The sequence below is a fragment of the Pygoscelis adeliae genome, unplaced genomic scaffold (assembly GCF_000699105.1).
Source record: "Pygoscelis adeliae isolate BGI_AS28 unplaced genomic scaffold, ASM69910v1 Scaffold222, whole genome shotgun sequence".
Lineage (NCBI taxonomy): Eukaryota > Metazoa > Chordata > Aves > Sphenisciformes > Spheniscidae > Pygoscelis > Pygoscelis adeliae.
In genome coordinates this window covers 2,856,603-2,868,648 of record NW_008824309.1, presented here as the reverse complement: position 1 = coordinate 2,868,648, position 12,046 = coordinate 2,856,603, and the positions used below count along the sequence as shown (strand labels likewise).

General features: G+C 39.3%; 1 protein-coding gene across 1 annotated transcript in view; it reads right to left on the bottom strand.

Moving 5' to 3' along the window:
• Positions 1-2,411: 2,411 nt before the first annotated feature.
• KYNU (kynureninase) overlaps positions 2,412-12,046 on the bottom strand; it is a 59,423-nt gene continuing 49,788 nt past the window's right edge. The window contains exons 12-13 of the mRNA XM_009318943.1: positions 4,104-4,334; positions 2,412-2,564 (exon numbers count right to left, since the gene is read on the bottom strand). Of these exons, the coding sequence (XP_009317218.1) occupies positions 2,412-2,564; positions 4,104-4,334 (384 nt within the window). The remainder of the gene's footprint in view (positions 2,565-4,103; positions 4,335-12,046) is intronic.

Below are 12,046 nucleotides of genomic sequence, written 5' to 3'. Positions count from 1 at the left end.
AAACTGGTGCTTATGTTGCAATTTTGTTTCAGTAAAATGCAATCTAGCCTTCCCTCACTTTTTGGAAATAATTTTCTGAATTTATATATATGCCTATAAAAGCAAGGAGCTTTCATGTTTATCTTCACAGCTCATAGGTAAAAAAGAGAGAGTAATTTGGAAAAGTTGAAATAAGTGAGTTTTGACGTACTGAATTGAATCAAATCCATCAAATAGAACACAAAATGTTATTTATAAAGTCACTATTGGTACCCGTAACCTGAAGTACCTGAAGTGTTAATAAAAGACAAAATACTATTAAACATTTATTAATAATCTGTTCTCTTTCAAAACCCGGACTGTATAGATTCAATAAGTACTTTAGCTACCCTACTTGGTTCACTTTCCTCAATCAGAGACACAGGGAATTGCTTTCACAGTTCATTAATTCCATGCAGATGCCAAACTGCGACCTCAAAATTCACCATTTATCTCCCTGTAACTTCCAAGACAGCTAGTCCAAACCTGATGTCTAGGTGCTATTTCGAAAGAGATTTTGAGGTTCTTTCTGTTCCTGGGTTTGTCGCACAACCAAGGCCCATCTGATATCAAAATAAGGTATATTATACTATGACCTAGTATCATATCTGGATTTCTATTAAGCTTGCCCAGCTTTATATGGAAGACATAAGTGACTGTTAGCCAGAGCTGTACAGCAGCACAAGTGCTTCAAAGGCACTGGCAGTGAATTAAACCCCTTTTCAACACTGTGGACCGTCACAGTTTTATATCCAGGGCTTTTTTCATCAACAGTCACTTTCTGGAAAATGGTCCTTTTCTAAGATCGTGTCACCTGACAGATGAAAGTAGCTGTGCTGCAGATGCAAGTATGAAAATAAAACCACAGCCACTGAAATACAGATACCTGATCTGCAATACAATGATACGGTCTCAGCTGAATTAAAGAGCGATGACGTCAATGTAATCAAAACCTCTTGAGCGAGCCAGAGCTTTCCAGCTGATTAAGACTCCAGTGCTATTCTTTATAACAATATTCTAGTTTAAGAAGCTATTCTTACTCTTCACAGGTGCTAAAAATACCAACAAATGCTTTATTTGCAGTTCTTTCAGCTTTCCCCTACACATTACAACTAATCAAATAGGTATTACCGCAGCAGGGGTTTAAAACTACCCATTTCAGAGCACGGGTAGACACTGCGAAGTCCCTTGGGTTTCCATGTGCAGCAGGAGATGCTCAAAGAGCGTGAAAATTTCAACCAGCAAAAATGCCCTTGAGCCAAAATGGAGTAGTCCTCACTTCTTCCCCCAAGTCCTCTCTCACCCTTGAAGTGGAATAAAAAGGACAACCAAAAGTGATTTTCTAAGAAGTGTTTCATACCAAAAATCAGACACATTGAGTATCATCAGAGAGAAAGTTTTAGTGGGTTCTTGAAAAAGGGTATGCACTTAATAGCTACAGACTTAGAAGCTTAGTTGCCATTTATGCCAAGGTGTTATTTATGTCTTAAAACCACTCCCGGTAAAGTGTTGGTTAAATGTAAGCAGTTTTTCTTCATTGCTTTTAGCTGTCTAGTGCAAATCTCTGTAAAAATTTAGGCCACGCTGTAAGTTAACAATGAGATATTTTGCTGCTGCTTGAACAGGTCAGAGTTCATTTTGCCTAATCTGAAATAAGCCTTGTTAAAACTGCAGTAAGTGCTCATACAGCCCTTCACACTGGCTTACACGAATTTAAAATTGTTCTCAGCTTTCTCAAGCGTATCATCTCCAAGATGACTACCTAGAAAGAGAAAGAGTAAATGTTTTGTTTTAACCAACTGTGTCACACCAAAGAAGGTATCTGCAATGTAAATTCATTTTTCAATTAAATCATTAATTAAACTAGATTTTCAAAATGTTGGGCCCTTTGAAAAATCCAGTATGCAGCATTTAACAGTTTTTAAACAACTAATTGTTCAACTTTTACTTTTCAAGTATACCATGTACTTTAAATAGAATTGATAATTTAAAAATGTAAATTGGACTGTATCTTTTAACTGTTGGTGATTTGTCTATTTTCCACTTTTTATTAAGCATCATTTTTATAATAAAGGAGGGATTTTTTTTTTCATTCCTGTTCTAGTTGATAGCAATTCTTCCATGCTTCTCAAAGCTAATGTAATAAAACTACATAAAATGTTTAAGAAAAGCCCCATTAAAATATACAAAGCATACTAATTCATGAAGTCAAAGTCAAAGCAGAGTGGAAATATGAGCTTTAATAAAACTATGTCTGTTGTAAATAACTATTCAAGCACAGTCATTTTTTTGCAAATTGCATGGGATATAGCTCAGTCTACTCGAAGCAAAGAATCGCTCAGTGGGATAAATGCATCTTAGTCAGAAATAGATTAAAAGATACAGCTGAACCATCAATAAGAACCAGATAGCGCACTATTGTTTGCTGTTTGTTTTGAAGATGTAATTGCAGATCCCAGGATTTCAAGAAATCTGTGCACATCATGGAAAGAATTGTAAAGAGGAACTGGGGCAACGCGAAGAGCATTTGGTTCTCGCATGTCACACTGCAAAAGAGAAAGGGAACGCTTAGTAAATTCAGGTCACTTCATATTTATCTGTCAGACTATATTTTTAAATGTCATCCTTGTCTTCAAGGAAGAATGACTGGACTGACAAGGAGACACACATAAAAACTTTGGGACCCCCAAGAAACTACTGTGAGGAGCATTATTGCGAAGAACATCGCAAGAAGAGTGGTGTGTTGCCTAAAAAGGATGCAAGGCTCAAGATGGGCAGGACTCTAGCAGTGCCATTGAGGGGCTCCAAACCAGTTGTGTAGCCCCATAATTCACCTTAGTGCCTACAGCAACCCATAGTTGAAGAGGCACACAGGTGACAAAAAAGTTACCACAAAAGAGAAACATGCCAATATGATAAAGTGTCTTGTACTGCAGGTACAAGTAATGCTGCAGAGCTTGCAGTATTTTTCTTCCCCCCCTCGATGAATTTGAACATTTTGCTGAATAGAACAATCTCTCATATTTGATGCATGTTACTACATCACGAAGACAAGCCAACAGCGTAAGGCCCCATGCCCTCTTAAAAGCAGCAGTTCCTGGAATTCCCTGGCAGCACCAAAACAGCAGCATATTTAGCCTAGAGGAGTTGCCCTTTGGGGACACAAGTCACCAGCAGAAATAAAACTCATATATCATTTATATGGCATTACACTATCAGCCTCACCTCCCAGCGCTGCTAAATCACCAAATGTATAGCCTTAAATTTAGCTTTTATTCATTTTGAGCAGTGCTCACCGGTAACCGCGCCATTACATGGCACTGCCGTTCAGCGGCCTCTTTTTCTGAGTGCTAAAACACATCTCTAAGGGAATGATAGCTTTTTAATTTCTCCGCCTCGATGCCTTGTAAAGAGCAAGGGTTTGGCCATTTGCAGATCAGGAAAGGGATCGGTGGAGGTTCAGATCTCCTTGTCATCGTCGGGCTGTAGGTGTGCAAGTTGTGGCATTGGGGAGGGTGAGCACCCCTTGGGCTCTGCTGACTGCCAGCACCCCAGGGTGGCACAGACCTCCTCTTTGTGGTCTCTGGCCTCACGCCTGGACCCACGGCAGGGGACCTGGACAAACACACTGAACAGAGGAGACCTGTGCAGGCAGTACATTGCACTGGACAGCTCTCACATACTCATATCTGTGTTTTTCCTGTGATCTGCTTTTTTTTCTTTTTTTTTTTCTCCTATCTTTCCTGTTCAGACCATCAGTTTCAGATCCGTAATGCCTCCCCCATCATAATGCACCCATAAAGCTGCTCTAACCTCAGTCGTGACTCCTGGATGCTACTCACAGAACTACTGGAAATAAATCAATAAAGGACAATATACAGACTAACAAATAATTTATAAAAGAACTCTACTTATTTGATTATTTGCACAACTAAAGTTTGAAGATGCCATGTAAGCAATTTTCATCATTCCCAATCTTTTTTGCCCTTACACAAGGTTATATTTGAATAAAAGCAAAATTATTACTTTGGTATGGTATATGGTCACAAAACTGTGTGTAAGAGAATGAATTTTGATTTACTCACAGCTACTCCTCTCTTCTCCAGCTCTCTAAACACAGATTTGATTGGAAGGGAAAAAGATAGCGTGAGCTGGCATCCTCTTTCCTCAATCTGAGATGGCGTGATTATTTTTATAAAAGGCTTCTCTGGATTTGTTTTATCCTCATTGTAGTAATGCTTTATCAGGTATTCCAAGTAACCGGTGAGTAGAATAGATTTCCTTCTCAATACTTTCATTGTAGTTTGACCAAAAACCTATAATGATTTTAAATCATTAGAATGATAATGTGCTGCCATAGAAAATAAAAAGGAAGTAAAGAAGACTGAGGCTGTTTCTGAGCTTTTTAATAACTTAAATTGTTCTGGTAATACAGGGACCAAACTCTGTTGTTCTTACTGTGCTAGGTAGCAGATTCCTCTATACATATTATCATTGGAATCAAGTGGCAATATCAGATAGACATTATAGATAATGTCTTTAGATAATGAAAGACATTTCTGTCTACTGTTAAAGTTTTACACACATCTGTATCTGCATAAATGAATTTGCACACAAAAACAGTTTGCTAAGAGGGCATTCTTTTGCGTATGTGGAGGATCCATAAATTCTCTATACATTCAACAGAACTGCATTAAACTCAAAATCACATGCAAGTTTTTACTTGTGTGTACCTCAAATAACAAAAGCCAAGGGTCAAGACTGAAACATCACGACTAAACTACAAACTCTTGTCTTTGAAAATACCGAATTTGTACTAACATATTGACTTTACCATTTTAAGTCCTGTACAGGCTCTGCCTCTGCTAGTCCGCAAGAAGAAAAATTATTTGCTTGATTCTGACTTAAGAGCTCTATGCTCTTACACAGCTACAAGGACTGGTGAGCTGCAGAAACTCAAAACGTCATGAGACATGCAAAAGGGATTGCTTAAAAATGGCTGCACTACTTTGCCACGCGAACCAGAACAAACGATGTGGCAGAAGAGTTTGGGAGCAGGCAAAGGTGCTCTGGAAAGGCTCGGTTACAGGGAACAATAGAAAATGTGACCCCAGAAACAATTCACCCCTGCCTTTCCCAAAACTCCCCTTTTTTTTCTTCCCATGCAAGTAGCTTCAGGGAAAGATGACAAGATAGTGACTTGCAAGTACTCAACAGTCACTTCAAATCAGATTCTGGCACATAAATGCCATATAGCTGCTCATGGACGATTATGCCTCCGCTGACTGCAGCTGCAAAATCAGAGGCAAAGCGGAGGTCCTGTATGAAAATCCATGATCTTCACTCTCAAGAAATCACTGCTCCACACTGAAGGAGTAACACTTTTAAGATTACTTATATCATAACCTGGAAAAGTGTATAAAGAGGTAACTGAGAAATCCTACTCAAAATACAAGGTCTGGTTTCCAGCAGCATCTGGAAATCACTCTTTTGTAGAATATCCCAAGTATTACTCCATGATGCTATCACAACCACCAGATGCTGCACAAAGCCAAAAGCCCCTACACGTTTTCTGTGAAACAAAACATGGCTGCTGTAAGACAGACTTTGCACGAAGACAGTGCAGCCACGGAAATGAATGTGACAGGGACCAGAGCCGTCAGCAGTCAGGACTTGCACAGGTCAACAAAACTCTAGAGGTGCCTCCCTCACCACACAGGCAGGCAGAGCGTACACACTATGCAGCACATTACTGGAGGTAAAATGGAGACCTGCTTCCTATTCCTCTGGGCTTTGCAGCAGCATGAGGGATGGATCTCCTTAGGCTGCATGCAAAAATTTGTTTGCTCAGGCTTTGCGCAAGGAATATTTGGCCTCCTGGGTGAAATTTTTTGAAAAAGATCTTTTAAATGTGGCTGTAGAGCGCTCCCCTTTTTTCCATAAAAGGGAGCAGCTACTGCCATAACAGTCACTTTAAGCATTATTGAGGAATAACATCCATTAACACTTGCAGTTTTCATTGTTTCCATTGGAAACACTGCCTTCTGCTTAATGTGTCCCAGTGAAGGTGGCATGCAATTTCACTAGCCATCTCTTGCCAGACGTGAAAACTATTTTGTTTCCCACTGTATTAGAGCAATTAGCATTGGGAAATCCTGGCTGTGCCAAAAGGTAATGCAGGCACGGAAAGGGGAGGCGATGGAAACTGCTCAGCCCTCATTGTTTGAGGCTCCCTGCAGTGGGCTAAATGACATCAACCCACACAAACTGGAGCACTGACAATCTGGGTCATAGCAGAATAGCTTTCAGCTTATCTCGAAGGTCACATAAAGTTTAAAAAAATATATTGGATGTTTAAGGACTAACAAAATAAATTGTCAGGCAGAACAAGAAGCATTGCTGTGCCCTTTGCAGTCCTTCAACATTGCATGTAAGCTGGAGAGAGCACAACTGGCAATTTTCTGACTTTGCTTAAGATACTGTTTTTTCAATAAATAAAGAAGAGGGACATACAGTGTATGGACGTTGCTCTTTGTTCCAGCATCAGCTTTGCCGTGACGCTAGCATTAATGGAATGCTAGCAGAAAGAAATTTCTCCCATTTATGCTGATGGCAAAACCTTGCTAACCAAGGCAGGCTTGAAAAGTAGCTTAGAAAAAATTTTAATATAGTAGCATATGTAGCATATAGTAGGGAAATCTATGTAAAACCATCCTTTTTAGCCCCAGAGTTCTGCATTTCAGGGGTGAACCATCCATAAGAGAAATGTTGCTACGTCTCGATACGAAACATGGCGCTATACAAGGTGTTTGGAGGACAGCTGCATGCCTTCAGACAGGGCTGAATTGTGCTCTCCAAGGCGGACCGGAGGGCTTTCAGCACGCAGGTCACCCCTTCCTGGCCAGGAAGGGGTTAGCTCTGTATGGCAGGCCTGCCCTTTCCAGAGCCGCGATCTCAGTGATTCGTACAGAGATGGGTCAGAGATGGGGCTCTGCTCTTTTGGCCACCAAAGAACTAATGAAAAGATGAAACAAAACCCATTCACAAATACCACACTCATGAATTCCCCTTTTGGGAAACATTCACAGACAGCTTCTGTCTTTTCTGTTTGTAATAAAAGGGACTACAGTGGAGGATAGGTTCCTTGAGCCAGCGGTTCAATTGAGATTCCAGGACACCAACTGGCCACATCCATTTTCTTTCATAAAGGAGCTAAGTCTGTTTTGCCCAGGGAAATATATGTAGAAGCAACTCTGGATGCAACTTTTTAGAGTTACATGATGCCTTCCTAGGGAGATCTCTAACGGCATCCTTTGCACGAGTGGCACTGAGGCAAGCCCTGAATATCTCGGTGGGAAAATCTGCTGTTTGTACTGAGCCCCTAAAAGCCGGGACAAACACAGTGCTAGTGGTCAGGCTTGGAGGTGCAAACCTCAAGAGTGCTGGGCCTAACAGCAAAGTTTGTGAGAAGTTTGCCAGCAGGAGCAGGGAAGTGATAGTGCCCCTGTACTCGGCACTGGTGAGGCCGCACCTCGAATACTGTGTTCAGTTTTGGGCCCCTCACTACAAGAAGGATGTTGAGATGTTGGAACGTGTCCAGAGAAGGGCAACGAGGCTGGTGAGGGGTCTGGAGAACAAGTCTTATGAGGAGCGGCTGAGGGAGCTGGGGTTGTTTAGCCTGGAGAAAAGGAGGCTGAGGGGAGACCTCATTGCTCTCTACAACTACCTGAAAGGAGGTTGTAGCGAGGTGGGTGTCGGTCTCTTCTCCCAAGTAACTGGCGAAAGGACGAGAGGAAATGGCCTCAAGTTGCGCCAGGGGAGGTTTAGATTGGATGTAAGGAAAAATTTCTTTACTGAAAGAGTAGTTAAACATTGGAACAGGCTGCCCAGGGAAGTGGTTGAGTCACCATCCCTGGAAGTATTTAAAAAACGGGTAGATGAGGTGCTTAGGGACATGGTTTAGTGGGCATGGTGGTGTTGGGTTGACGGTTGGACTCGATGATCTTGGAGGTCTCTTCCAACCTTAATGAATAATGATTCTAACAGTGAAGGGATGAGTATATTTACTAAAGGCCTTGGTCTCTCATGGTTGCGGGGTTATTTTGTTTGTTTTTCATTCCCTCCCCCCCTTTGCTTTTTAGCTATTCTGCAAATTTTTTGAGGGAGACAGCAATAATACACCTAACTTTCATTTAACATTTTTATACCCTTAAATTCAGGCTCAAAGTAAAGCAATTACTTACCTCTAAACTAGCTTGCAGAGCACAGACCAGTAAAATTGGAGGATTCGATAACCGAAATCCATTAATTCCTTCACTTAGTTGTAATTCTGGAAAATGAATAACTTATATTAGTGTTTTTGATTTCTTCCTTTTAATGGATTGGACCTTATCTTGAAGTCCGCCCTCACGCAATAAAATATTTCATTAATGTGGCCTGTAGGAATCAGTCATTAAAAGGAAATAGTAATCTATTCACAGCTAACACTTTTAACTTTGAGAGAAGCCCAATTTTATCCCGTGGAAGACTTCATTAGCGGCTTCATGGGAACTAGAGGACTGCAATTAATTTGTTTAAATAGTGTGTGTTAAAACCACCTTTACACTTGAATCTCTTTTAACACTGGCACAAAACGGAGAAATTCCAAGTCAGCAGAGGCACGCTTGTGTGGAGCTGCGGTGCTGTCATGAGCAGGGAATCACTTTCCTTAACTTTATTAAACTGTCGAGACGTGGGAGACTGCATATGCAGCTAAGTGTAGCTTCAGGCCACGTAGAGAAGTTGCATAGACTTTAGGCTGTGAAATTTCACAAAATCTATTTAATAAATCTATAAAGCCCCACTGTAAGTTCTGTGTCACTGTTTATATTTCATGCTCCAGCACCAGAGCAAGAGGATGCTACGGAGGAAATGCTTTTCACGCACAGCAGACTGGCTAATTTTATAACGATCGTTTCCCAACTTCTCCCCTATAAACTGCCCATGGAAATGAATAAACTAATTTTCTTCTTCTAACAGTATTTCAAGGCAATTTGTGTCTCCTGCTGGTTTTCCATAGTGCCACTCTCTTACATTTGGTCAGAAAACAAAGAGCAGACTGAGGCTATTAGAGAGGTGTTCTCCAGCCAAAGTCACATCAATAGGCGCTGCCACAGAAAATTAAAAATATATTAAAAACAAAACCACTAATCAAACCAAAAAGCTCCTTTCTCCTCCTGATCCCTCAGGATATTCTCTCTGCCGTACTTTAAAATGGAGCTGAACAGTCTAGCTGTCAGATTTGGAAAGGAGTCCTCGTTTCATATTGGGACAATAAATACTTAGCTATTTCAGAGCAGATTTGGTTTTGTCTTATAACCCATCCTTCGCTAGTGCAAGGAATTTGGAGATGCTGAAACATTAGTGGTATTTCATGACTTATGTCAGATTGCCTTACCTTTATTTATATAATTTCTCATTAATTCTAGTGGAACTAATCCTAAAGTAAGATATTACTCAAGTGAACTTTCTCAGATCTTCGCTCCTCAGAGACTTATGAGTTTAATTCACTGAGATACTTTGAAAGATTCATCCATATTCTATGTCTGCATTTTGAAGGTATTTCAGCAGTCTCTAGAAGCAGACAGTCAGACCCATATGCCCACCGATCAAATTTATTCCCACATTTATTTTGTTAACTACATTGCATTACATATTTGGGATGAGTTTAGCTTAATGCTTTTAACATAAGTGAGGAAATGCAAAGTTCTCTCCTTTCTACTCAAATTACTATAAAAGTGAAGCTGGATATATATAAATACATCAAACATGGTAAAATTAAAAGTGTAAAAGTACATACTGTTTTCCATGAGGAATCGTGTTTTGAAGTCATGACCCCACCAGCCGATTAGCCTAAGATTTTGCAAAGAAAGTAAATTAATAGCAATCTTGGTATAATACCTTTTAATTTAGATCTGAGAGTTAAGAGATATATAGGTAAGATCAAGGAATATATACATTTCTAATAATACATTGTATTTCTAACAATGACATAAAAATGCAATAAATTCTATAAATAGCTAGCACTAAAAACTTAATATTATTATTTGGTAATTTCTCTTTAACTATTAATGATAAAAGGTACCACATCTTTCAATTAACTATTGACTTCTAACAATATCCATTTTGTCTGAATTCGTTTCACAAAATGAAAAATAGAACAGAAATATTTCCACTGTTTTGTTCCAAGGCATTAAATTCACACAAACCCTTAAACCTACTCTAATGGATACTGAAAGCTAAAAGGTGTTATAAAATCTGACTTAGTTTCACCAAGAAAAGGAGCTAGTGGTGGACAGCAGACAGACAAGAGGACCTCAGAAGAAGGATTGTGTGGGCATTGCCTTTTGCTTACTGTGAAACAGCAGCGTGAATTCTGAGTAAACTTTTCTTCTCCTGCACTGAACTTTTCCAAAAAACTTTCTTTAAAATAAAAAACAAACCAGTTTAATCCAAAAATCATTTTTTTAAGATCATCTCCAGTAAAAAATAATTAAAGATCAGTTACTTTGAAAATAATTTATCCAAGCTTGTACCTTAAGATGACGCTACATTATTAACTCATATTTGCTGAAAAATATGCTCAAGGACCTAGCTATAAACAGCTTTCCACAGCAGCTGGATGCACTGGATCACCTAGCGCCCAAGGCACTGCAGATAAGGTCAATATTGCAAAATCAAGGGTAGTCTCTCCCCGCCTCCTTCGGGTTCTCTACTTCTTAACTCAGTACATGGTAATATCGGTAACTAATAACGTCAGTGCTACGTGAAATTTCTCATGTATCAATGCAATTACATTATTAGGAAGTCACCACCACAGACTCCTCCCTGAGCTTCTAAGGTCTCCAGGACTGGACATATTGGACACCATTTCTTCCAAGGTTTTGCTCAGTTTTCTCTATGCCAGGTAACAAAGTTGTTAGGAGTGAAGCCTGGCAAGTGTTCAAAATTTGGTAGTAAAAAAATTTATAAGTAAAACTCATGGTAGATCAGCCTTCCTGGAAGTGAACAAGGAAAAAGAAAGTCATTGCCCCTCTCTAAAGCAGGAGCACTTCTTTGCAGTATGCTTAAAAGAGCTTAGCTCTGCAGAATTAAAACCACGTTTGAGTTAAAAACTTGTTATATGAATACTGCATAGTGTAAAATGAAGTACTTCGTATTTCTGTATAACAACATAGGTTTTATGTTTACTTCTATGAAAGGCTCTGAGCTGCATCCAAACATAGTGTATACAGAAAAAGCATGTTTTTTTCTTTATTGCTGCGTGATGTTTTTATTATTCTAAGACCCATGAAAATCAACAGTGCAATATACATTCATTTCAAATGAGATATTACATTGCCAAAATTAATATACCCCAAATAAAGCATAATGCAGCTTCTGCCCAAGTGACTCACTCACTGATGCTTTGATATAAGATATTCCAGGTATTTAATATGAACTTTATAATACATATATAGAGAACATTTTACTATAAACCCTGAGTATTATATATTACTACAACATACTACTAACGTCAATGGCACACGCATTCCATGAATTCCAAAAGTTTTAAACAGGAAAAAAAAAATCCATGGGAAATATAACATTTGGACTATTACTCTGTAGCAAGGAGAAAACAATACAATGTTCTATTTGGATGTCATCCTAAAGTCAAAGACAAAATAAACGTCAACCAGAATATTACCCAGATTAGGGCCTGATGAAAAGCACCCTGGTTGCATTCTGAATGCTCAAAACTTGCTAACTCTGAAGCTGGCTTAAAACCAGATCTCTGCTGCAGCACCACATTTGCAACTTGGAAACTGAAATTTCAGAACTTTTCCAAAATGACAGAATGAAGGATTTTTTTAAAGACAGTTTTAGCTGTCTTGCCCTTTCCTACCATAACTTTGACAATTTGCTTTTTCTTTTTTTTTTTCCTCTTTTTTTTTTTTTTCTTTTTGGCTGTTTTAGAACTTCAGAGGGGTCCCTCCAGGGTGTGCCCTTT